Below are 27,104 nucleotides of genomic sequence, written 5' to 3'. Positions count from 1 at the left end.
TGGGCTTTGGCAAGGACAGACAATCCAGTCTGTCAGGAAGCCATTTGAGGTGCTTCAGGTTTGTAAGCTTGTCTTTTTGTTTTTCAGGCGGATATTTGGAGCATGGGTGTAGTGCTGTATGCTCTGCTGTGTGGGTTTTCCCCTTGGATGATGACAATATGATGGCACTCTACAGGAGGATACCAGTGGGTATCAGTGGTGCTAGAATACACTGAGAAGGGAAATAGCTGAGCTTGACAAGAGGCCTTGCTTTTCGGATGGCAGAACATGCTGAGCTGTGGGTAGAAAGGCCACAGCACAGTCTGCTGAATATTGTCCCTGTTTTTGCTGCTTTGTCTACCAGTATTTTGTGGATTTGGTTCTACGCTTGGTTGGCCTATGTGGCACTGTAGCCTAATTCTGTACCATGATAGCATACAGAATTTAAGGAGAAGTATTTTCCTGCCAATGGGCTGGATTTTTTGTATCTGGTTCTTCAACTGGCTGCTCCCTATACTATCTGTAGTAAAAATATAGACACATCATTTGATTTCCCTGAAATGAATGTTCCTAAATGCCAGCTCTTCTCATGTCTACAAAGATCAAAGTTCTGCATTTGCTATTAGAATTTCCTCTTCCAGAATCAGGAGGTAATGTAGGACCCCACAGATTGACTTCAGAATTCAACAGTCAGTTCTGTTTCCTTTCGGAGTGCATAACAACCTGAGCACATGAATTGAATGACGTGGCTTGTTAGTCTGGTACAAACTCTGCTGTACACTGAAACTTGGTCCATTTGTAAGCAGGACTTTGTCCATCTCTGCAGGACAGCAGAAAACCCTTTGTGCTAATCATGATGCCAAGAAGCAGAATGCGGCAAATGGCAGATGATCCAACTGCTTCAGGTGTTCATTTCCTTAAAACTGTGAATAGTTTTGGACTGAGAGTTTGTAAGCAGAACGGAGCTCTTAAAGCTGTCAGAGATTATTCCTGCACTGTTCAATTCTATCTGCCTGACATACACAGGATCTCAGAACTGCATTGCTTGAATTGGTGGAAATTGTTGAAGTGAACTGGGATGAGCAAGTTTTAGAACTTAGTCAGAGTGCTATAAAAAATGGATAATCTCATGAGTATTATAGTACAGGCTTGCTATTTCTGCACTGAATTTGTTTTTATTTTACATGGCTGTGATCTGAAAGTTGCTTGAAACGCAGGCACCTAGGCACTGTTGTGTAACTGAATTTCACACATGATAGGTCCTGAAATATCCTGGAATCTAAAACTCTGACTTGTTTTAAGTCTGCTGCTTGAGTCTAATCAGGGTCATAGTGTCTGTGTGCAGTGTTTCTTTCCCTGTAATGCTCCACATAATTTCATTTTGGGAATATTGAAGGAAATGGACTATGTGCCATAACTGTTGTTAGAACAAACTATGCCTGGTGTGATCTTATGCATAGGTTCTGTAACTGCTCTTCACAGCTCAGGTGTTTGACCTTCCTTTTGGTGAAGTGATGAAATACCGCTGGTTTCTATTTGTGCTTCTAGGCACCTTGAAGCTCTTAGGAATAGAACAATTGTCTCCAGTTCTTTTCAGTGATATCAGTAACAGCTCGAGTGCTGTTGCCCACTAGGTAGACCCAAAGAAGCAGATTACAGTGAAACAACACACAAGCTGGACCTGCACGAGGATCACTTTCAAGACAGTGGCTCTGTTGCTTCAAGCCTATTTGCTTCTTCCTGCCGCCACTCTATTACCAAGTATCAACAACCTCTTTCATGATTCAACTTGCAAACGTTTGACACTAAACCTTGTGTTTCTATGCCTTCCTAGGTGATTCGAGCCCTTGTCAACCCCAAAGATCCAAACCAAGTAGTGATGTGCAGTGTGTTTCCATCAATGAAGAGTTCTTATTAAGCACGAATCGCTGCAATTCGGATGACAGCCTTCCACATGGTAACAGTGATGGACACAAGGGGCTCATCCACGTTCATGCTCTCATATCTCCTGGCTCTGCTGAAGATGCTGACCTGAGCCTGCCAGACACAGCAGTCACCTGCCTGGATTGTGACCCAGCGCCTTTGCAGTGCTGCCCATCCCAAGCACAGCCCGAGTGTCCCAGCAGCAGCACCACCATGCAGGAGCAGGGCAGCATCAGTGAGGTGAAGCTGAGCATCTTAGATGGGGACTTAGAGTCAGGCTGCCAGTCCCAGGCACCAGGCAGCAGCACAAGCTCTGAGCCACTCTCATCTTGACAAGAGGAGTCCTATCTTCACCCTTGACCTCTCAAGCCCTCCTGTCTTTTATTGAATAAAGTCACTCTCATGCTCAGTCATCGCCTCGACTGCATTCTGAGCCTTCATTCACAGGGATTGGGATGAATGCAACAAACAGCAAGGCAGCTCAGCTTGCAATGCTATGGCTGTGGGGTTCGTGCAGGCAGAGCTCTGGGTTCCCATTTTGCCTGGCTTTGGGATGTCTGCAGCAAGATCTCTACCATTTTGTATGGGAGCAAATAATCTCTAGCATCCAGATTGCTGCTCATGACAATCCCAGTCTTTCTGGCTGTTGCTTTGTGATACCTTTCAAAGCCTTTTGATACTCTCTGATGCCTTGGCTGCTCCCTAACACCTCTGTCCTCCTGCCATGTTGACTCACGTCTCCCACTTTTAAGCTGGCTTTGCAGATCATCTCCAGCCCTGTCATCATCACGCTGCAGCAGGAGGTGCTCACCTGGCCCAATGTCTGGCAGTGCTGCTTGTTCTGCAGATGAGCAGCTGCCTCCTCATCTCTTCAGCTACAGTAGTTTTTCTCAGGGCAAATAGATGCAGTCATGCTCCTCTGGATTTGGTGTGTTAAATCCATGCTGCATGGCAGCAGTCAGTGCAATACAAAGGTGTTCTGTGTGCCACAGCATTTCTCCAGGGGCTGCCAAAGGTAGAAGCACAACACAGCACCATCCTTCTGACAGTAATGTCTGTGAGTGTTAGACATGTGAGCACTGCATCATCCCCAGCGTGTCAGTGCTTTTCCACACCAACCTGACTCTCACACTCTGCACTGAATGTAACTCTGCTCTTGTGGAGACAAATGCTTTCTGTCACATCCTCCATCCCTGCAACCATTTGCCGGTAGGCAGCTCTTGCAGAAGAATCAAGCAGCAGAACCTTGTGCTCACCCTACAGCATGCAAATGCTATGAAAGCAGAAATAACCTGGCATGCTCTGGGTCTGCAAGGCTGCACAGATGGGAGAGGTAGATTGTGTTTTTGCAGTGGAAGTTTCCAGTATTTTCAGTACATAGTGTAGGCCCTAACTGAATGTATAACCCTCTTGTAAAACAGCTGTATAAGTAGTTTTTGCACCAAGAAAGTTGCTGAACAGAGTTAAGTTCAGACTGGGGGCATTCTGACATGGGGAGAATTGAGACAAGCACAAGATAAATACACAGGGTGGGTAGAGCCCAGCACAGGACAGAATGAATGTACTGACTGTTGGAAACATTGCCCTTCTCTGTCCGCAGAAAAGTACAAGGCAAACCTAAAAACAAGAGGTTGGTAATTGACCTTATATGGAAATGAATCCTAGCCACAGTCTCGAGGAGTCTGTGAGCCTGAGATGCTCAACCAATGAGAGCCATGAGAGCATCACCTGCATTGGGTTTAGGGCACAGAACAGAATTGATTTCACTGACTGGTGTGCAGTTTCTCCCTTGCCAATAGGGGATGTGCACGCAGTATTGCAATAATGAATAAGCACTGCTGCTATCGCTGCCATCTTTGCCTAACTAGAAATCTTTGACTTTGAGAGTTTCTCACACAAGGGGAGAGGGTAAGAAAGTAAAGAGGCACAGAAAACTAAGGGAAACTGCTCTTCTTTATCTTATCTATAAAAATTGATACAATTGATGCTGTTGTGCATTTATTTTTTAAATTTTATTTTTAATTTTTTGCCAGTGTCAGTTAGATTGTTTTAAAATATCTACACACCAAAATCTGACTACCAAGCAAATGTAATGGAAATGAAATGAAGGTGAGTTAGCGGGAAGTACAAGGCCATATTATATTAGGCTCCAGCAAATTTACAGGCAGTCACTGCACGAAGAGGTAGATCTGAGTTGCACATTATATGATTCCCACAAAGATTAATGAAATCTGAAGCTTTCAATTTTTTTTTTTATTATTCTTTTTTCATTTCATTTTTAAACAACTGAACCAGACCCCAACCCTCACAGGAGCTGTAAAGATAACAGCATTAACCCGCAATGTAACTCTAATCCTAACCCTTACCCTGATTCTAAAATCGTCTCTAACTCCAAATGTAACAACAAAAATGATGCTAGAAGTTTGTAGCAAAAGGAACCTTAACCCTGATCATAATCCAGAAAAAAAAAATCATTATGGTAACAATAATCTTTACCTTAAGAGTAATATTAATCAGAGCCCAGATGATGCCTGCATCCAATCAGAAGCATGCTTTGTATTATTTAAGAGTTGTATTTTTTCCAATGAACTCTCTCTATTATCACATTTATAAAGTAACAGAGTCTGTTCTTTTTCTCCTGACACTGTGCCTTACTCCTGACATCCCCTGGAAATGACCCAGATAGGGCACCATCAAAGTAATGCTAATAGTAATGTCAATCCTAAGGGTATCTCTAGCCTCAGTGTTAATGGGACGCTAACAACAATCCCAACAGCCTTAAACATTCTGGTGGTGTGAAAGAGGTGCTGCCTTGCACATGCTGGGCAGTCCCATTGCCTGTTAAATGCAGGCGGCAGCGTAGAAACATGATGCCCGTGGTCAGAATGCCCTGTGGCAGATCCTGGCACCGGAGAACTGACCGGAGAACCATGAGAGAACTGACAACAAATCACTCGACATCAGAACCGACCCAGTGGTTATTTACAAGCCTTGGGTCACCCAGACAGGATCTCAGAGTGGTGAATGTAGGTACAGAAGTTGTTACTACTCTGTTTTCTTCTAAAAGCTGCTCAGCTGCTTTGCGTTTCAGACCATCCCTGGCTTCACTGTGTGCATCTGTTTAATTGATACCAGGTGTTTTTTCATCTCGGAAGTTGGGGGGGCGGGGGAGAGGGGAAACAGACATCAATTCAATTACTCATTTATTTATTGACAGACATTCACGTTTGCTACGTTTGGAGAAGATTTATTTGTTTGCTGTGGTTTGATTTTTTCTTTTTTTCTTTTCCCACTCCTCCACCCCCCCCCCCCCCTTTTTTTTTTTAATCCATCTTTGTGTTCTTCCCCTATAATCAAAAGAGAACGGATCCCCAGGGTCTGTCCCGCAGACGTTCTTTCCGTGGTCTCTGCTGCCACCTGCTGGCCAATACACGGAACTGCCACTGTTGGGCGTTGGTGCCGCAGGAAGCACAACGCAGATCTGAGTTCTGACCGGTCTACGCAGCAAATCCGCCAATCTTTATTGCGATAAGCCCTCCACATGGCATCGCGCATGCACTCGAACATGCAACAGGCATAGATTTCTCCTAACTCCTTGAGGAGCAGGCAAGCAGAACAACTGAGCGCACCACTGCTTGTGATTGGGCCACCCCCATCATAGAGATGTGTGTTAGATCTTTTACCCACCCCTGGACTGGCCTTGTTGTTTAATGATAACCTCTGAAATCTGAGTTACTGGATCTACCACCTGTAGTGTAGAATAGGTAGCCAATAAATGCTTTTCAACTGTGATGTATCTTTATTCTGCTCCATGCCAAACCTGTGACCAAAACCTCATAGGGGTTCACAAAGAACTCTGGCTCTGCCAGAGCCCCCATCCAGACCCTTCTTGAGTTACATTCACATCTAGTTTGGCTGAAAAGGTTGGACTATAAATACTCAGTGCTTGGGCCTGCTTAACAGATATTTTTTCCTGATTATGCTGTTCGTCGATCTTTTTAAACTGAACTCCTGCTCTAATCTGGTCTTTAAACATTTGTTGTCTCAAGACCCTAATGGGTCCAGACTGGATTACCTTAGGGGCTGGACGCCTAAGTCATGGCAGCAGATGGTTCTCTGACCTTTCCACCACCATTCAGAGCCTGCATCTGGCCATAGGCACTCTTGTCTCCCCATCAATTGGGCAGCCTGTTGTATTACAGCACCTGAGGGCCACTGGGGGGTTCAGTATGGATAACATAGACCCATCCTGATGTAAAGGTGATGGCTGTAGGATGAGATCCCTCGTTCCTGATGAAAAATTTATTGACTGGGCTCTCAAAATCATCTTCATAGATTGCCTCTTTCATGCCTAATTCTCTAATATAATTTTGTTAGTCCTCCATAGAGGACCACAGGCTGATATTTAATGGTATGTCATTCTTATTTGGCAATGTTATATGACACACAGCCATAAATCATTCACTGATCAAATGGCTATCCTCATTATGTTGGACAGAGCATAAAGTCTTTGCCTGAGGGCAGGGTGAGTAGTAATGGATGTCAGTTTTGAAATTTCCAGTCCATACACCACAGCGCTTTCTGCCTCCATGTCCCATAACCAGAGCAGCTATGCTGGCATGCTCTCTTGGTTTCTGTCTAAACCACTGTACTATATCCATCAGTTCAGCTGCTGTATTATGGGCAGCAGGGTTTGGGGGTTGGACACTGGTCAGGGCACTCCCACCAGCCTATCCTGCATTTTTTTTTTTTCATTTTAGGGTTACAATCAGTCAGATCTCAAATAGATCTAGTCCAAAGGGAACCTCAAAATCTGACCTTTTAGTGCCTTCATTTACAGAGTCCATTTTATACAGATTCCCTTTTACAGGGTCCCCATGGTCTTCCAGAGAGATGTCCCTGATCTTCCATAGGAGAATGATTGAATTAGGTTTTTTCCCCATCAAAACTGCCACCTGTCTTTCCAGTTTTTCAACACTGTCATTCAATAGCTGATTTGCATCAGCCTGAGCCTCTTCAGTTATGTTCAGACAGTTCAAGGCCATTAAAAGTGGCCATGCCACCATGAACACAGCTAACTGTCATTCTCAAGTTGTAAGTATGTCTTTGCTAAGACCATGGAAATACTCAGTCAGGTGGGCCAGGGACTCATGGACCCTCCCTCCGTCCCACACAGGGCCCCATTTTTCAGTGACAGAAGCAGTGCTGCATTTTGAGGATCCTAGGAATCCCAGGACATGCCCTGACAAAAGGTCATTCAAAGGGGTAGTCTTTCCCCATCCAAACCACCCCATGATATTCACAGAATCACAGAATTGTAGGGGTTGGAAGGGACCTCCAGAGACCATTGAGTCCAACCCCCCTGCCAAAGCAGGTTCCCTACACCACGTCGCACAGCTCGGCATCCAGGCAGGTCTTGAATATCTCCAGAGAAGGAGATTCCACAACCACCCTAGGCAGCCTGTTCCAGTGCTCTGTCACTCTCACCATAAAGAAGTTATTGCACACATTACTGCAGAACTTCCTATGGTCCAGTTTCTGTCTGTTTCCCCTTGTCCCGTCTCCACACATTGCTGAAAAGAGTCTGGCCTCACCTCTTTGCCCCCCACACCTCAAATATTTATAGACCTGGATCAAGTCCCCTCTCAGCCTTCTTTTCTCAAGGCTAAACAGACCCAGTTCCCTCAGTCTCTCCTCATAGGGGAGATGCTCCAGGCCCTTCACCATCTTTGTGGCCCTCCGCTGGACTCTTTCCAAGAGATCCCTGTCTTTTTTTACTGGGGAGCCCAGAACTGGATACAATATTCCAGATGAGGCCTCACCAGGGCAGAGTAGAGGGGGAGGATCACCTCCTTCGACCTGCTGGACACGCTCTTTTTAATGCACCCCAGGATGCCATTGGCTTTTTTGGCTACAAGGGCACACTGCTGGCTCATGGCCAATGCGTCGTCCACCAGGACGCCCAGGTCCCTCTCGACCCACTTCACTGTACGCTCACCTATCCCATACTTCCTCAACTTTGGTATAAGTATGTCATGGGAGACTGTATCAGTTATAGAGGTTATAGAGTTCAATTCCTGTAGTCAATTTGGCGGCCCAGGTGGGACCAGCTCTGTTCGCTGCAGGACCAGCTGAGAGGGAGACACTTTTGGCGCACCCTGAGATTTCTCTGAAGGACTCCCTTCCTCACCTGATCACTGCAGGGACAGACAAGGACCACCCATAGGTGGACCAGGTATGTGTATGGTAAGTGGAGCCCATATGTCTTGAGGAGACATCCTACACAGTTTACAGCCATACGTGCTGCTCCCAGGGAGGTGAGCTCATGGCTTTGGTTGCCAGCTGGGGTAGGAAGACTCCTTGGGTGAGTTCCTATGAAAGGGAACTGTATGTCATATGAATGGAAACAAGAGCAAATACTCTCTCCCAGGTGGTTGGCAATAGGAGGGACCTAGGTTGGTCTCTCCTACGGGTATGGGATATAGTGGATAGCCTGTCAAATGGTAGCCTGGGTTCTCCAAGGTGTAATCATGGGGCTTATAGGTTGTATGTTCAATATTATCATCTGCTTTAAGTGTTTGGTACCGTGTGTCAAGCCGACTCTGGGAAAAACCTTAAAGTTTCCAACTGGTTGACCAGGGTATGACTGTTATTAAGATTCCAGCTAGAAAACGTTGTCAGCATTGTGTAGTATGAATAAACCATGGTTTTTGATCTAAATGTCAGAGTGAGTGTGGTGTGAGTGAGACACAGAACAGCTGCAGGGTGAGTGCCGAGTCCCGATCCATGTTTCCTTCCTCCTGTGAGGGAAATGGCCGGACACGGACAAAGTGAAAGACTGTGTTGTCTGTCCACTCATAAGTACTTTCTGCTTGTATGTAAGAAGACAGGAGTTTGTACTCTGTAGATTAGTAAGATTGTCCTGAGGAGAGGTGTACATTCCACCACCAATGAGTGTCAACCCATTTATGTAATACTATGTACTGCTTGTGAGGAAGTGTGTGAAGGAGGTGGTTCAGTCAGTGCTGGTTCTGTGGCACAGTGTTTATAACTGAAGAATACAGACTGTATTAAGGGAGTTTATGTGAACTGAAGAACTGTATTGTTTGATGGACTGTTTTGATGGTATAAGAAAGTGTAATTGTTAATGATATATGGAAGTATATTGAGGGAATGTGGAAGTGTATGTGAGCATAGAAATAGAGGAAGCATTTACAGAGGAAAAAGGGTTAAAGTGAGTTTACTTGCACTGACATGAGAGCAACACCCTGCACCGCTGCCCTGTGAGCTGAGCAGAGCAGAGCAGAGACACAGTCCCCATGTATCAGGTAGTGTTATTCTGCTTACCAAATGAATGAGTTCACTACAGAAGAGGCAAATCTTCCCCTCTGCTGCATTTGTGGCATACTCTGGAGTTCAAGGCATTGCAAAGCTATGGCACATCTACTTTCTTTCAATGATGACACCTTAGTGTGCTCTGGGCTCTCATTTCAATTGCATCTAAAGAAGTCTAGGGTCATGCCAGCTGACAGGAAGCTGGCAAATGTTGCCTCATTGTAAGGAAGAGCAAGAAAGATGACATGGGCAATTATGGACCTGTCAGTCCAGAGCCTGGTAAAATTATGGAGAAAATGATGGTGGGAGTTATGGAAAAACAGATGAAGGACAATTCTGTCATTGGTCGCAGCCAACACAAGTTTGTGAGGCGAAGGTCCTGTTTAATTTAAGCTCATTTTGTGACACAGTTATCCGTTTAGTTGACCAAGGGAAGCCAGTTGATGTAATCCTTGAGGATTTCAGTGGAGATTTTGATACTGTTTCTCACAACAACCTTCTGGACAGAATGTTCTGCATATGGCTAGACAGAAACACAATGTGGTGGGTGAGCAGTTGGCCAGTAGGTCAGTCCCAAAGGATTATAGTCAGTGGGTTCCATCAGGCTGATAGATGGTCACTGTCGGGGTCCCCAGGGTTCCATTTGGGGGCCACTTTCCTTTCATGTTTATGCAGATGACTTGCATGCAGGACTAGAAGACGTTCTGAGCAAGTTTGCTGATAAGACCAGATGAGGAGGTGCTGTTGCCTCCACTGAGGGTGGAGAGGACTTGCAGAGAGATGTGGACAAGTCAGAGAAGTGGGTACCAGTTGGTACTAAGCACCAAGTGCATAAAGTATAACAAGAACAAGTGCCTGATTGTGCACCTGGGTAGGGGCAACGCTGGACATACACACTGACTGGATATGGGACACTGGAGAGTGGTCTCACTGAAAAGGATTGGGGGTCCTGGTCTGCATCAAATTGAATGTGAGTCAGCAGTGTGCCAAGGCAGCCAGGAAAGACAACAGTCCCCTGGAGAGCATGAAGCAACTTATTGCCAGCTGGGTGAGGGAAAGGATCATCCCTCTCTGCTCTGCATTGCTACTGCCTCACTAGCAGCACTAGGTGCACTTCTGGGCACCGCAGAACATAAAGGACATTAAACTCTGGGAGAATGTGCAAAGGAGGGCACTGGAACTCAGAGATTTGAAGTTCAGAGTTTCACAGGGATTGACTGCTTGTTCACACTGGGCCCTTCTCACATCCCTTCTCAGATCCTGCAATGAAACATAGGTCTCATATGGGACATGAACCTCACAGCGTCCTTGCACCACATGTAGAGCCTGGGATCTTCTGTCCCCATGTCTATCATTTTACATCATACAAAACTCCAACCCATTGCCCCAGGAAATGCCAGGAGCCAACATGAGATACAGGATCTCTCTACCACTGGTCTTGCAATCAGGGCTTGACCTGTCTGCTTTGTAAGGCAAAGGAGAGGTTTCTTAGCATGCCAGTGCCTTTGCCTGCCTTTAGTCATGGCTTCCAGTTATCTTCTCTAACAAGTCCCTTGGGAAGCTTGCTTGGTAATGGCCCTCACTGGGCCCATTAATACTCCAAGAAACTTCACTGTTACTTCTGACTTTGTCTTGTTGAGCACTTTGTGCAAACTTCTCTCTGCACTGGAGGCTGATGAACTCAGCATCAAATGCGCCCTGGGACAATTATAACCTAAAGAATCTCCTGTGCCTTATGCCATCTTGTTATCTTCTTCAGGTTATCAGAACTTGTTCAGCAAAAAGGAGGGATATCTGGAGAGAGCTTAAAGAGAAAGAATCCATTATAAATTTATTGTCTCTTTATTTATAGCTGGGTTTAAAGCAGCACTGTGCAACTGATACCAATCCAGGATGTCCCAATGAGTTCTGTACTGTTACTGTGTTGACAAAGGTCCTTCTCAACCTCCCCACCCAATTTCTGCTGACATTGGACCTATGGGACTTGCATCACGTTTCTTCACATCACTCTTCTCCTCTGCATTCATCCGCTCAGTGTTAAAACTTCTTTGCACCAACTCCCACTGGCTTCCCTCAGAGAACCAGCTGCACATGGAAAAGGAAAGATTTCTCTTTTTTATCTGGCCAGCAAATAGAAAGAAAGGTGATGCAATTGAATGAACAGTAAAACACAGTGTTCAGCTGCATGCCATGTTCAAGCGGCATCTATTGAAGTTTGTCTTTCATATGGAATATTTTTAAAATAAATGATTTAGACTGAGGTAGGATAGGATAGATTGAATCACAGTGAAGTAGTTGACAACAGAGGCCATCAGACTCTGGGAGATGGAGCAAATTCCAGTAATCTTCCTGGGATAGATCAGCCAGGTAGTTGAGAGGTATCAACTTAAAATTGATCAGGACTTGTGAGTATTTCACACATTGAGATGGGTTAACACATTCTCATTGATTTCTATCTTTGTCTCCAACTCTGTTTTTCACTTTTACTGACATTAATGAACATCTTTCAGACTTTGTGCCTTAATAAAAAAGAGACAGTGATTGAGAAAAAGAAAAAGTATAAGAAGAAAAAGAAAAAGAATAGATAGGAAGGGATAGATCAAATCACAGAGAAGGAGTTGACAACACATTCCATCAGACTTTGGGGAGATGGAACAAATTCCAGTAATCCCCCTGAAAGTCAGAAATCAGACAGATAATTGGGAGGTATCTGACTGAACAAAGAGAAAGGGATGGAGAAATCTGGAGGGCAGTGGGAGTAGTGTGTGCCCAAATGGCCTGCTGAAAACATGCCCTTAACCATGGCCATTTATTTAGGAGAGTTGAAAACACCTGGAGGATGAGACACATCAAATAGGCAGCAGGGAAGAGTAGTGCTGGGCACCGGGCTATAGTCACAGGGCATTGGCACTGGCACCGCTGTCTGTGTCTCTGAATCTGAAGACATTTGTGTCCAGCGAACACAGTTCTGGAAAACATTGTAATTTCAGCAAAAGAAGAAAGAGAAAGAAAGAAAAAAAAAAGACATCAAATCACCTCAAAGATTCATATATAGAACTTAAAATGGAACAAGACTCATGAGAATTTCTCATGTTGAGAAGGGTTAACACATTTTCATTGATTTCCATCTTTGTCTTCAATTATTTGTTTCAGTTTTATTTACATTTATGATCAACTATTAAGCTTACAGCCTCAAAATAAATAAATAAATTAAAAGGGATACATTTGCATGTTGCACGTGGCCTGATGCCCCTTTGACCTTCACAGTTCCCACAAGTCCTTCCATGCTGGAGAGTATGAGATCCAGCAGAGCACCTCTCCTCTTTGGTTCCTCCATGTCTTGGTCAAGAAGCTGCCATCTGTGCTCTCCATGGATCTGCTGGATGCCACATGCACTGCTGTGCTGTCCCTGCCACAGATAATGGAGTGACAAAGGCCACCAAATGGGACAAGGGACAGACAACATCAGATTCCAATCTGTCTGCAGAGGGCACCTTCCATTGACTGTCCCTGATCAGGAAGACAGGAAAAGACACTGTTCGTCTCCTCTGTCTGCCATTTCCATTAGCTCTGACCTGTCTGCTCTGCCATCCCCAGGCAGAGCTCAGTGCACTCTCACAGAGGGCAGTCACCCTTCTTTATCTCCTCGCCCATCCATCCTAAAGACTCGGTATCCCCCTTGTGCTACAGTGCAGTTGTGGAAGCCATTAAACTGTGTCCCCATGGTCCAAACAGGAGCTCAGGCCAGCAGCTCTACCAAGATTTCTAGCTTCTTGTGTGTTGGTGTTTGCATTAGTGCAAAAGCACAGAAGTAAATATCCTAATTGAAAAGCATCACTGGACATTGCCTGACTGGATAGCTCATCTATAGAATCAGAGTGCAGAAGGTGGCACACAAACATTAGACCGATCGTGGGTCTTGGAGGTGACGTAGCAGCACGGACACACCATGGGCATGGCTTTCCTGAAAGCCCTGTGCTGCACTTGCAGCTGCATGTGAATTCACCAGACAGCCGGTGCTATCCCCTCTCTGGCCCTCGGCTGATGCCCAGAAAGGAGGTGTCTGTTTCAGGGACTTCCCACACGGTTTACAAGCACTGGCACACATCAGGAGCAGCCCAGGCACCTTGGGCAGCACCCAGTGTCTGTGTGTAAGCAGCTGCCTCCCCGCTGAAGGACCAAGGACTCAGAGCAGGAGCTCACATGCAGGCAACTCCTTGTGCACTTCTGAACTGAACCAGAGGAATCCCAGCTCCTGTGGGTGTGTAGGGAGCTGAATCCCATTTCAGCTCCAGGATTTCTGTCAAGGGATGAGACTCCTGCCTCAGCTGGATCACTGCCCTGCACAGGGAAAGTCCAAACCTCGCCTTCCTTGTCTGGTTGCCCTTATTGTTTCATCAAACGATCTCTGGGAGCACTCCCCATATGTCTCCAATCAGTCAGTGACCACTGGACATGTGGTGGTTAATTGAGCGAATTTCAAAGCACAGTCATGATGCTGTTTTCTTTCAGGAGCTGTTGGCCATGAGGACCCAGGGACATGTCAGGGGAAATGAGTGGGAAGGATAAAAATGAGATCATCTGCTGCTTGCTTGTCCAGGCTCCTGGGACACAGGGAGCTCATAAAAGTGTGCAGGGCTGCAGAGAGACAGTTGTGCCCAGGAGCAGCTCTTGTGCACAGCACAGCCTGCAGGTGACAGAAGGAGACAAGAGAAATTGAAGAGAACTTACAGGAAGTGTGAAGTGTGAGTGGGCTGTGAGCTTGCTGCAGGAGCTTAGCTCACAGACCATGACACGGTAAGTCTCACAGCTGACCATGAGCTGCTTTTAATTAAGGGATAACTATAACTGGGACATCCCATAGGAGATCTGACTGCAGGCACTGCATGTTTCTTTACTGTGGAAAAAGCTTTCTGCTCCAGCTGAGATGGGTGTCCAGGGCTGTCCTGCAGAGCAGGGTCCCTGCTGTGCCCCAGGGGCTGTGTGCCGGGTATGGGACTCTGCCGCCTGCCAGGCTCAGCACTCAGCCTGCCCGGGGAGCTGCCCAGGGCGCTGCGGGGAGACGTGTGGGGGGAAGGAGCCCCCCGGCAGGGCTTGTGCTGCCACAGCTGCTGCCTGGGGCAGGGGGATCAGAGATCCATTGCACAACTCTGTTTTCTAGGGCCCTTGGAAGAGGAGATCCAAGGCAGGGGATTCCCATTTCTTGTTCTGAGGCAAAACGAATTGGAGGCAGAAAGTGGCTGTCACACTTCTGAGAATTTTGCATCTGTAAGTTGCTTTTTTTGTGAACAGTCATACGTTTTGTGCTTCCAGTCTCCAATTTTTTGAAGGATGATTATTAATATTAATTATCATTATTTTCTGTAGGTATGAATAATTCACTTTAGCTGCAAAGAGGCAGCTTTTTCTAACTGAAGTTGAATGGCACAGAGGCTTCTTTTGGGGCACTAAGAGCAGTTGGGGTAAAGATACGAGACAGGAAACAGATGAAAATATCCAGCTAGACAGGATAAGGTAAGAAAGTAAGAGGAATGGTTAGAGCTCCAAATGCTGCTTCTGCCTAAGGAATGCTGAACAAAATGAAATTAAATGCAAGTAATGGAGCTAAATGTACACTGTTGTAGGAGAATTAAAACATTTCATATTATTGCAGGAGGAATGTCTCTGAAAATGGTCTAGACTTGTCATTATCTTCTGCACTCTGACCAGGACTCCAAGCCCAACAACAGCAGATGCCCAACAGCAGCTCCATCAGCGAGTTCCTCCTGCTGCCGTTGGCAGACACGCGGCAGCTGCAGCTCCTGCACTTCTGGCTCTTCCTGGGCATCTACCTGGCTGCCCTCCTGGGCAACGGCCTCATCAGCACAGCCGTAGCCTGCGACCGCCGCCTGCACACCCCCATGTACTTCTTCCTCCTCAACCTGGCCCTCCTCGACCTGGGCTGCATCTCCACCACTCTCCCCAAAGCCATGGCCAACGCCCTCTGGGACACCAGGGCCATCTCCTACACAGGATGTGCTGCACAGCTCTTTTTCTTTATTTTCTTCATCTCAGCAGAGTATTCCCTTCTCACCATCATGTCCTATGACCGCTATGTTGCCATCTGCAAGCCCCTGCACTACGGGACCTTGATGGACAGCAGAGCTTGTGCCACCATGGCAGCAGCTGCCTGGGGCACTGGGGTTCTCTATTCCCTGCTGCACACTGCCAGTATGTTTTCACTGCCTCTCTGCCAAGGCAATGTTGTCAACCAGTTTTTCTGCGAAATCCCCCAGATCCTCAAACTCTCCTGCTCAGCCACCTATCTCAGGGAAGTTGTGTTTCTCATTTTTGGTTCCAGTTTAGCCTTTGGCTGCTTTGTTTTCATAGTTGTGTCCTATGTGCAGATCTTCATGACTGTGCTGAGGATGCCCTCTGAGCAGGGACGGCACAAAGCCTTCTCCACGTGCCTCCCTCACCTGGCTGTGGTCACCCTATTTGTCTGCACTGGCTTTTTTGCCTACCTGAAGCCCCCGTCCATTTCCTCCCCACTACTGGATCTGACAGTGGCACTTCTGTATGCAGTGGTTCCTCCAACACTAAATCCTATTATCTACAGCATGAGGAACAGGGAGATCAAGCACGCTCTCAGGAAGGTGTTGCAATAAGCACTATTCCAGCTACATTAAAATGCAAAACTTCCTCAATAGGATTCCCAGTGATGGTTCTTCATGTTTTATGCATCTTTGTCTGTTTGATTATGTGAGATATAGGAATGTGCAAAAAAAAAAAAAGTTATTGAACTTATAAATAAAAATGTATTTAAATTCTTTCCTACCTAATTTCCATTTTCTCACTCCAAGAACTCATGTAAACATGGAACCATATTCCCTGAATTTGTTTTAAGATACCTAAAAAGCTTTCAAAATAGACTTACTTAGCTTTTCTTTCTTCCTACTTTGCCTGGATTTGGGGAGGTACAGCCACAGACAGCAGCACAAAGTGCTCTTTTCATTTCTGTGCTCTTTCCAGTCAGTAGCCAGCAATATGAACAGGTCTGTGCTGGTCTCCTTGCTGGCACTGCCATAACAAGAGGGCCCCTTCAGAGCAGGTCCAGAGAACTGGAGGCCTCTTCCAAAGCTGGTGTAAGGAATTTACCTCACCAGCTGCTCCCTGAGAAGACATCAAGATATTCTGATGCATTTCACTGACTAGCAGGGATAGTTTCAGAAGTCCCAAGGAGATCTGTAAGGGACTCAAGGCAGTGCTGAGGATTAGAATCTGTGGTCTAAGGTCAAGATAAAAAGAAAACGATTATAAATATGATATATGCATATATACATATCTTATATATATAGTATATTTTCACATATATACAATAAATGCAGTTGCTAACATATGTGCATGTACTAATACATGTACATATCATACATAGATGATAGAAGTTTATATGCATATCTGTTTGCAAGTCCAGGACCTGTTGCATGGTTTTTAACAGCCCCAAGGTTCACTGTAGGAACTGGAGAGGCTCTTTTCCTATTGCAGGAGTTGGAGCAACTGTAGAGCTCATTGCCAGAGCTGAAATCACCGCAGGACCTGTGACTGAAGTTGCAGCAGCCACTGGGCTCATTGGAGGGGTTGGAGGGACCACAGGGCTGTACTTCCTGGCACAGTGCACCTCCCTTGGGAGGAATTTGTTTCATTTTCTTATCACAATACTTGGAACAGCTACAGGACCAGTAGCAGGAGTGACTGCAGAGCTCATTATGAGGGGTGGAGTGACAGCGGGAGCTGTCCAGAGCTTGGAGCAAATGCAGGACATGTGGCAAAACCTTGGAGCTGCTGCAGGGTCTGTGCCAAGAGTTGCAGAGGCTGCAGCACTGTCAGCATTTCCAGCTCTCTGGATCTGGCACACTGCAGTCATGTGTGTTTCTTGGGGGCTACCAGTGCCACAGCAGACCTGCCCCCAATATTCTACCAGTTTCTCAGGATCCTGCAGTTGCTCGGAGATGAAGTTCCAAAGCCCTGGGGGTGCCCACCGCTCCAGACAGCTGCCCAGACCATCCCACACACCCTCTTCCATGCAGAGCCTTCTCACCTTGGGGCAGATCTCTCACTGATATTCCTGAATAATTGTTTAACCTCAATCCTAGAATCATAGAATCACCAAGGTTGGAAAAGGCCTAAAAGATCATGCAGTCCAACCGTTCACCTATTACCTATAGCTCCCACTAAACCATGTCCCTCAACACAATATCCAGTCACTCCTTGAATACCCCTGGGCTCCCAGAGAAGACAATGTAAAATGTGTAATTCCTAATCATACCAACAATATTACTTCCGAAACCCAAAGATGACTACAGAGCTGAATGTGCACAAAACTTCAGTTCAGCTGCCAATTTTATTGTGATACAAAGCAAGGTCAAACAGCATAGCAAAATAAATACCCTAATCCAGCATCCCGTGTTGACAAATGATGCAGCAGGGAAAACAAGCAGCAAGCAAGGAGCTGTGCAGTGAAGCTTCATGAGAAGACTCAGCAAGCTCCGCAAATAGGGAAGCTATCAGCATCATGGCCTGCAATTCTCCAGCTCCCACAAAGCCCTGTGTTATCTCGCTCTGGACAGATGTGCTGTTATCCCAACCCTGGGAGCCTCTCATTGGGCACCCAAATGATGGTGGTTGTTGAATCCAGTATGTGGCTCAGCAGCACACAGTGCTTTGTGCACTGCCCCATTCCCAGTGTGATGGGGAAGAGAATTGGGGGGAAAAATGTACAACTTGTGGGTTGTAACAAAGCAGTTCACTAAGAGAGATAAAAGGAGAGGAGTAATAGTTATCACTGTATATCTGTTGATATGGAATTGTATGTAACAAGTGATTCACAAGCACTTGCTCAGCACCACCAGACTGATGCTCAGCTGGGCCCTGGGCAGTGAAAAGACTGAGATGAACTCCCACCCCTTTCAATACAATTTCTGCGTGCTGTCAGGTGCTACAAAACATCCCTTTGGCCACTTCCAGTCAGCTGTGCGCAGTCTGTTCCCTCCCAGCTCCTTGAGCACTCCACGGACCATGGCCTTGGCTCTGTAGAACACTGCTTAGCAGCAGCTGTAAACACCAGAGTGTTATCAACATTGTTTTTCTCTTAGAACCAAAACACTGCACCATAGCAGACAGTCTGAAGAAAACAATTCCATCCCAGCTGTAACTCAGATACCTGCTTGTCCCCCTCCTCTTGTTCTTCCTGATCAGGAAGCAAGGAACAGAATCTGCTGCTCTTTGAGAACTTTCAATCAGTTCTCAGCTGGCTCCTGTGCCATCCCCAGGCAGAGCTCACTGCACTCTCACAGACGGCAGCAGCCTTTCTTCATCTTCATTGCCTAATCATAATGAAGAGCCTGTACCTGAACAGGTCAAAGTCTGCCCTCTAGAAGTTCAGGATAGTAGTTTTGCTAGTCACCCTTCTGACATCTCCAAGAACAGAGAATTCTACCATTTCATGGCCACGCTGCCCAAGATAGTCCCCAACCTTCTCAACTCCTACAAGTCCTTCGCTGTTAGTGAAGAGCAGGTCTAGCAAGGAACCACATCTGGTGGGCCTTCATACCAGCTGCGTAAGGAAGCTGTCTTCCATACAATCTAGAAACCTCTTGGACTGCTTCCTCTGCTCTTTATTATATTCCCAGCATATATCAGGGAAGTTGAAGTCTCCCAAGAAAATGAGTGCTGGCAATCTTGTGACTTCAGTAAGCTGCTCATTGAATGCCTCACCCATCAATTCATCTTGATTAGGTGGTCTATAATAGAACATTAGCAAGATGTCACACCTACAGGTCTTTCCCCTGATCCTTACAAACATGCACTCATCTTGATGGTTCTGAAGCCCAAGCTTTTCAACATCAAAACTCTCTTTAATATAAAGGGCCACACCTCCAAGCTTCCTTCCTCATCTATCCATTCTGAAGAGCTTGTAACCATCCATCACAGCACTCCAGTCATGGCAGTGGTCCCACCATGGGTCGGTAATAGCAACTAGGTCACGGTTTGTCAGATGCACAGTTGCTTCCAGCTCCTCCTGCTTGTTGACCAAGCTGCGTGCGCGGGTGTAGACGCACTTCAGCTGAGGCATCTGCCGCTCTCCCAGCTCAAGAAGCGTTCCCCTAGGCTCATCTCTGGTGAGCCCTGTTTTGTCCCCTCCCCCATCGTAGCTAGTTTAAAGCTCTTTCAATAAGCCCCACTACCTTCTGTGCTAGGATTTGTTTCCCCCTTTGAGACAGTTGGGTTCCATTCATGGATAACAGACCATGGGCCAAGTAAACTGCCCTGTGATCAAAGAACCCAAAGTTTCTGGCTCAGTACCAACCTCTGAGACAACTGTTCATTGCTTTGCTTTCCAAGCCTGCTCCGTGTCCCTCACTGCCACTGAAGGTATAGAACAAAAAATCACTTGATCTCCCACTCTGTGAACTAAATGGCCTAAATTCCTGAAATCTCTTTTTATAGTTTGTAGTCTTATCTAAGAAATTTCATCACTGCCCACCTAAACTATGAGTAGTGGAAAATAATCAGTGGACCTAACCAGCACTGGGAGTTTCCTCATTATGTCCCTGACCTGCAGCCAAGAAGGCAGCAGACTTACTGACAACTGGGGTCCAGTCTGCAAATGGGGCCCTCTATTCCTCTGAGAAGGGAGTCACCCACCACGGCCACCCTTCTTTCTTTCATGGCAGAGGAAGTCACAAGGCTTGGTAGTGACTGCCTTGCATTAGGTTCCCTCCTAGGCAGATCCTCCATTGCCTCTCTATTCTTATCTCCTTCAGATTTCAGAGTGTCAAACCTGTAGCTTAGAGGGAGCAGGGGTTGAGGGCTAGGCAGGCATGGGGGGGCTCCTGTGATGTTGAGCTGGGACTCTCTTCCAACCCTCCTCATCAGTCAGGTCTGTCTGACTGTGACAGGGCAGGGAGTCAACCACTTTTCTGGGGGTATCTGCCTGGCAGCCTTCCCTCGGGGATGCCAGCAAGTCACTCCACCAGCCCATCTCCCGATCACACTCCCTGATGGTAAATTGTGAGTAAAACCTTGAGTAAAGTGAGAGTTCACCTAGAGAAAAGTATGAGTAGAAACCTGGATTGACGTGATGGTAAACCCAGAGTAAACCCAGGATCCCATCCATCATCATGCTCAGCCTCTAAGGGGAACATTTTCCAGTGTTGCTGTGTAAAAATATAGGTTCCTCACATCTAACCTATGTCTCTCCTTTTTAATTTAAATCCATTTCCATTTGTCCTGTTATCATCAGACCATCCAATTCTTATTCTAGTGTTAGACATCTCATCCTCAGATGGAAACCCTGGGGCTGAATTGGGATCAGTTCCTCAATAAAACCACGGGAGCTGGGAGTTCACCTAACTGAGTTCAGATGTGCACAGTGAGGTGTCTGTGTGTGAGTCCCTCATCTGAATCCTTGGTTTTTATTCCACAGGGACTGCACTGCTCGTACACAGACTCTCAGTGATGCCCAAGGTGCCTTGGGTGACCCTAGTTTTGTGCTAGTGCTTGTAAACTGTGACGGAAAATCTATGAGATAGACACCTCCTTCTGGAGCATCAGCTGAGGGCCAGAAGGGAGGTATTCTTGGCCATCCTAAATACCACTGCAGCCCCGTGCTTAGGGCACCCATTGTGTCTTTTGCACCTGACCCCATGGAGTACGTAGTGATATTCAGCTTACAGAAAAGGAGGAGCTCAGAACAGAAGAGGCAGATCTTCCTCTCTGCTCCATCTGTGGCATAGTCTGGATTTCAAGGCATTGCAAAGATACGGCACATCTACCTTCTTGCACTGATGACAATTTAGTATGCTCTGGGCTCGCATTTCAATGGCATCTAATAAATCTAGGGTCATACCAGTTGACAGGAAGCTGGCAAATGTTGTCTTATCGTAAGGAAGAGCAAGAAAGATTACAAGGGGAACTATGGACCTCTCAGTCTCACACCAGTGCTTGATAAAATTATGGAGAAAATGATGGTGGGAGTTATGGAAAAACACCTGCAGGACAATTCTGTGATTGGTCACAGACAACACAAGATCCTGAGAGGAAGGTCCTATTTAATTTCAGGTCTTTTTATGACACCTTTATCCATTGAGCTGAACAAGGGAAGGCAGTTGATGTAATCCTTGAGGATTTCAGTAGAGCTTTTGATACTATTTCTCCAGCACCCTTCTGGACAGAAATTCCTGCATACGGCTAGACAGAAAGAGAACATGGTGTTTTGTAATACAAGAAGAATTTTACAGAGCAGCAGCCATGGATTGAGATAAGGAGTTCACAGAGCAGCAGCTGCGGAGCAGGATAAACAGCATGAGAACGAAGGACATCTCTAGGAAAAGAATGAATGGCTCGTGGCTTTGAAGGGGGGTTATAGGGTTGTTATTGCAGTAGCTTTCCTCCAATTAGCGTGTGTGATTTTTGGACGCCCTTGTCTGTCCTCTATAAAAGTCTGGCTTTTCGGGTAATAAATTGATGCAGCTATATGTAACCATATTGGTGTTTGTCTGCTTGTCCCAGCACGCTGACATTTTGCCTTTCAGGTTCACCAGCAGTGGTGAGTGAGCAGTTGGCCAGTAGTTCTGTCCCAAAGGATTATAGTCAGTGGGTTCCATTGGGCTGGTAGATGGTCACTGTCAGAGTTTCCCAGGGCTCCACTTTAGGGCCACTTTCCTTTAATGTTTATGCAGATGACTTGCATGCAGGACTAGAAGATGTTCTGAGCAAGTTTGCTGATAAGACCAGATGAGGAGGTGCTGTTGCCTCCACTGAGGGTGGAGAGGACTTGCAGAGAGATGTGCACAAGTCAGAGAACTGGGTATCAGTTGGTACTAAGCACCAAATGCATAACGTATAACAAGAACAAGTGCCTGATTGTGCACCTGGGTATGGGCAACCCTGGACATACACACTGACTGGATATGGGACACATGAGAGAGGTCTGACTGAAAAGCATTGGGGGTCCTTCTCAACATAAAATTGGAAGTGAGTCAGCAGTCTGCCCAGGCAGCCAGGAAGGCCAACGGTACCCTGGAGCGCATAAAGCAATTTATTGCCAGCTGGGTGAGAGAAAGGATCATCCCTCTCTGCTCTGCATTGCTACAGCCTCACCTGGAGCACTGGGTGCACTTCTGGTCACCGCGTAACATAAAGGACATAAAACTATGGGAGAGTGTGCACTGGAGGGCATTGGAACTGAGAGATCTGAAGTTCAGAGTTTCACAGGGATTGACTGCTTGTTCAGACTGGGCCCTTCTCACATCCCACATCCTGCAATGAGACACAGGGCACATGTGGGATAGGAACTTAACAGCATCCTTGCACCACATGCAGAGCCTGGGATCTTCCGTTCCTATGTCTTTCACTTAACATCATATAGACTTCCAACTCACTGCCACAGGAAGTGCCCTGATCCAACATGAGAGACAGGATCTCCCTACTTCTGGTCTTGCAATCAGGGCTTGACCTGTCTGCTTCGTAAGGCAAAGGAGATGTTTCTTAGCATGCCAGTGCCTTTGCCTGCCTGTAGTCATGGCTTCCAGTTATCTTCTCTAACTAGTCTGTTGGGAAGCTTACTTGGTAATGGCCCTCAGTGGGACCATTAATATTCCAAGAAACTTCACTGTTACTTCTGACTTTGTCTTGTTGAGCACTTTGTGCAAACTTCTCTCTGCACTGGAGGTTGATGGACTCAGCACCAAATGCTCACTGGGGCCCATTATAACCTAAAGAGCCTCTTGTGCCTTGTACCTTCCTGTTCTCTTCTTCAGGTTTTCAGAATGTGTTCAGCAAAATGGAGAGAGCTTAAAGAGCAAGAATCCAAAATGCATTTATTGTCTATTTATTTATAGTTTGTTTTATACAAGAAGTTAAAGAAGCACTTTGCAACTGATGTCAATCCAGGATGTCCCAATGAGTTCTGTACTGTTACTGTGTTGACAAAGTTCCTCCTCAACCTCCCCATCCCACTCCTACTCACACTGGCCCCATGGGACTTGCATCACTTTTCCTCACATCACTCTTCTCCTCTACCGTCACCCGCTCAGTGTTAAACCTCCTTTGTACCAACTCCCACTGGCTTTCCACAGAGAACCAGCTGCACACAGAAAAAGAAAGAATTCTCTTTATTTACGGCCAACAAACAGAAGGAAAGGTGATGCAATTGAATGAACAGTAAAACACAGTGATCAACTGCATGCCATGTCCAAGCAGCTTCTATTGAGGTTTATTTTTCATAGGGAATATTTGCACAAGAAATGAGTTAGAAACAGATAGGATGGGATAGATAGAATCACGGTGAAGGATTTGACAACAGACTTTTGAGGAATGGAGCAAATTTCAGTAATCTCCCTTGGATAGATCAGCCAGGGATTTGGGAGGTATCAACTTAGAATTGAACAGGACTCGTGAGTATTTCACACACTGAGACGGGTTAACACTTTCTTCTTGATTTCTATCTTTGTCTTCAACTCTTTTTTTCACTTTTACTGACTTTAATGAACATCTTTCAGAATTCATGCTTTCTTTAAAGCATGAAAAAATGAAAGAGAGAAGGAGAAAAAAAAGAAATAGAAATAGAAAAAGGAAAAAAAAGGATATGGAAAGGGAAAAGGAAAAAGAAAAGGAAAAGAAAAAGGAAAAGGAAAAAGAAAAGGAAAAGGAAAAAGAAAAGGAAAAGGAAAAGGAAAAGGAAAAGGAAAAGGAAAAGGAAAAGGAAAAGGAAAAGGAAAAGGAAAAGGAAAAGGAAAAGGAAAAGAAAACGACATAGAAAAAGAAAAAGTAAGAGAAAAAGAAAAGATAGGAAGGGATAGATAGAATCACAGTGAAGGAGTTGACAACACAGTCCATCAGTCTTTGGCGAGATGGAGCAAATTTTAGTCATCCCCCTAAAAGTCACAAATCAGACAGATAATTGGGAGGTATCTGACTGAACAGTAAGAAAGGGATGGGGAAATCTGGCAGGCTGTGGCAGGAGCATGTGTCTAAATGGCCTGCTGAAAACATGCCTTTAACCACGACCATTTATTTAGGACAGCTGGAGACACCTGGAGGATGAGGGATCAAATAGGCAACAGGGAAGAGCAGCGGTGGGCGCCGGGATTTAGTCACAGGGCAATGATGGCACTGGCATCGCTGTCTGTGTCTCTGTACCTGAAAGCATCTGAATTAAAGGAAAAAAAGAAAAAAAAAAAAAAAAGACACAAAATCCCTACAAAGACTCATATTTACAACTAAAAATGGAACAAGACTCATGAGAATTTCTCATGTTGAAAAGGGTTAACACATTTTCATTGATTTCTATCTTTGTCTTCAATTCTTTGTTTCAGTTTTATTGACATATATGTTCATCTTTTAAGCTTACAGCTTCAAAATAAATAAATAAATACATAAATAAAATTAGATCCTTTTGTCTTTTGCACGTGGCCTGATGCCCCTTTCACCTTTACAATTCCCACCAGACCTTCCATGCTGGAGAGTATGAGATCCAGCAGAGCACCTCTCCTCTTTGGTTCCTCCATGGCTTGGTCAAGAAGCTGCCATCTGTGCTCTCCAGGGATCTGCTGGATGCCACATGCCCTGCTGTGCTGTCCCTGCAGCACATACTGGAGTGAAAAAGGCTCCCAAAGGGGACAATGGCCAGACAAAATGAGACTCCCATCTGTCTGCAGAGGGCACCTTCCACTTGCTCTCCCTGATCAGGAAGACAGGTACAGACACTGTTGATCTCCTCTGTTGGCCATTTCCATTAGCTCTGACCTGGCTGCTCTGCCATCCCCAGGCAGAGCTCAGTGCACTCTCACAGAGGGCATTCACCCTTCTTTATCTCCTCGCCCATCCATCCTAAAGACTCTGTATCCCCCTTGTGCTACATTGCAGTTGTGGAAGCCATTCAACTGTGTCCCCATGGTCCAAACAGGAGCTCAGGCCAGCAGCTCTACCAAGATTTCTAGCTTCTTGTGTGTTGGTGTTTGCATTAGTGCAAAACCACAGAAGTAAACATCCTAATTGGAAAGCATCACTGGACATAGCCTGACTGGATAGCTCATCTATGGTATCAGTGTGCAGAAGGTGGCACACAAACATTAGACCGATCGTGGGTCTTGGAGGTGACGTAGCAGCACGGACACTCCATGGGCATGGCTTTCCTGAAGGACCTGTGCTGCTCTTTTAGCTGCATGTGAATTCACCAGACAGCCGGTGCTATCCCCTCTCTGGCCCTTGGCTGATGCCCAGGAAGGAGCTGTCTATCTCAGGGATTTCCCACACAGTTTACAAGCACTGGCACACATCAGGAGCAGCCCAGGCACCTTGGGCAGCACCCAGTGTCTGTGTGTGAGCAGCTGCCTCCCCGCTGAAGGACCAAGGACTCAGAGCAGGAGCTCACATGCAGGCAACTCCTTGTGCACTTCTGAACTGAACCAGAGGAATCCCAGCTCCTGTGGGTGTGTAGGGAGCTGAATCCCATTTCAGCTCCAGGATTTCTGTCAAGGGATGAGACTCCTGCACTGCCTCAGCTGGATCACTGCCCTGCACAGGGAAAGTCCAAACCTCCCCGTCCTCATCTGGGTGCCCTTTGTGCTTCATCAAACTAACTCTGAAAGTACTCGTTATATGTCTCCAATCAGTCACTGACCACTGGACATGTGGTGGTTAATTGAGCGGATTTCAAAGCACAGTCATGATGCTGTTGTCTTTCATGAGTTGTTGGCCATGAGGACCCAGGGACATGTCAGGGGAGATGAGTGGGAAGGATAAAAATGACATCATCTGCTGCTTGCTTGTCCAGGCTCCTGGGACACAGGGAGCTCATAAAAGTGTGCAGAGATGTAGAGAGACAGCTGTGCCCAGGAGCAGCTCTTGTGCACAGCACAGCCTGAAATTAACAGAAGGAGAGGAGAGAAATTGGAGAGAGCTTACAGGATGTGTGTGGTGTGAGTGGGCTGTGAGATCGATGCAGGAACATTGCTCACAGACCATGACATGGTAAGTCTCTCTGTGGACCGTGAGCTGCTTTTCATAGAGCGCTAACAATCTGGGACACCCCATAGCAGATCCGGCTGCAGGCACTGCATGTTTCTTTACTGTGTTAAAAGCCTTCTGCTCCAGCTCTGGGCTTCCCTGCTGCAGAGTCAGAGCACAGCCCTGAGTGCTGCATGTCCCAGCACGGCTGCAGGCTGTGCAGCCGGGGCTGCAGGCGGGTGCCCAGGGCTGTCCTGCAGAGCAGGGTCCCTGCTGTGCCCCAGGGGCTGTGTGCCGGGTATGGGACTCTGCCGCCTGCCAGGCTCAGCACTCAGCCTGCCCGGGGAGCTGCCCAGGGCGCTGCGGGGAGACGTGTGGGGGGAAGGAGCCTCCCAGCAGGGCTTGTGCTGATGCTGCTTGGGGCGGGGGGATCACAGCTCCACTGCACAACTGAATGTTGGTAAGGGTACTTTGCAAGAGGAGAGCCAAGGCAGGGGGTTTCCATTTCCTGTTCTGAGGCAAAGAGGTTTGGAGTCAGAAATCTAAAAGGGGCAATAAGAGTTCTGAGAATTTTTCGTCAATCAATTGCTTGTTTTGTGATCAGTCATACATGATGTGCTTTCTGTCTCCCCTTTCTCGAAGGATGGAATTATCATCATTTTCTGTAGGCATGAATAATTCACTTATCCTACAAACAGGCAGCATTTTCTAACTGAAACTGAATGCCACAGAAGCTGGGGTAGGGGGCTCTAAGAGCACTTGGGGTAAAGATATGAGACATGAAACAGATGAAAATATCCAGGGAGAAGGGATAAGAAAATAAGAGGAAGGTTAGAGCTCCATATGCTGCTTCTGCTTAAGGAATTCTGAAATACTTG

At 46.3% G+C, this 27,104-nt stretch overlaps 2 protein-coding genes across 2 annotated transcripts in view; both read left to right on the top strand.

Moving 5' to 3' along the window:
• The window catches only part of LOC146760309 (cytosolic carboxypeptidase 4-like), a 63,004-nt gene extending 60,697 nt beyond the window's left edge, over positions 1-2,307 (top strand). The window contains exon 4 of the mRNA XM_085551481.1: positions 1,814-2,307. Coding sequence (XP_085407607.1) covers positions 1,814-1,817 — 4 coding nt within the window. The 3' untranslated portion in view covers positions 1,818-2,307. The remainder of the gene's footprint in view (positions 1-1,813) is intronic.
• A 12,662-nt stretch (positions 2,308-14,969) lies between these two features.
• Positions 14,970-15,884, top strand: LOC146760308 (olfactory receptor 14J1-like). Its single transcript, XM_085551411.1, has one exon. It carries the CDS (start codon positions 14,970-14,972, stop codon positions 15,882-15,884), a length of 915 nt encoding a protein of 304 aa, XP_085407537.1.
• The last annotated feature ends 11,220 nt before the right edge of the window (positions 15,885-27,104 follow it).

The sequence above is a fragment of the Coturnix japonica genome, chromosome 6 (assembly GCF_054131305.1).
Source record: "Coturnix japonica strain WE chromosome 6, WE-NBRP24, whole genome shotgun sequence".
NCBI classification, from domain to species: domain Eukaryota; kingdom Metazoa; phylum Chordata; class Aves; order Galliformes; family Phasianidae; genus Coturnix; species Coturnix japonica.
Note: the sequence above shows the minus strand (reverse complement) of the source record. Positions and strands in the feature narration are given on the sequence as shown.

Bases quoted from the DNA above. Each gene is read 5' to 3' on its own strand.
- LOC146760308 (XM_085551411.1), top strand. From the start codon at position 14,970: ATGCCCAACAGCAGCTCCATCAGCGAGTTCCTCCTGCTGCCGTTGGCA.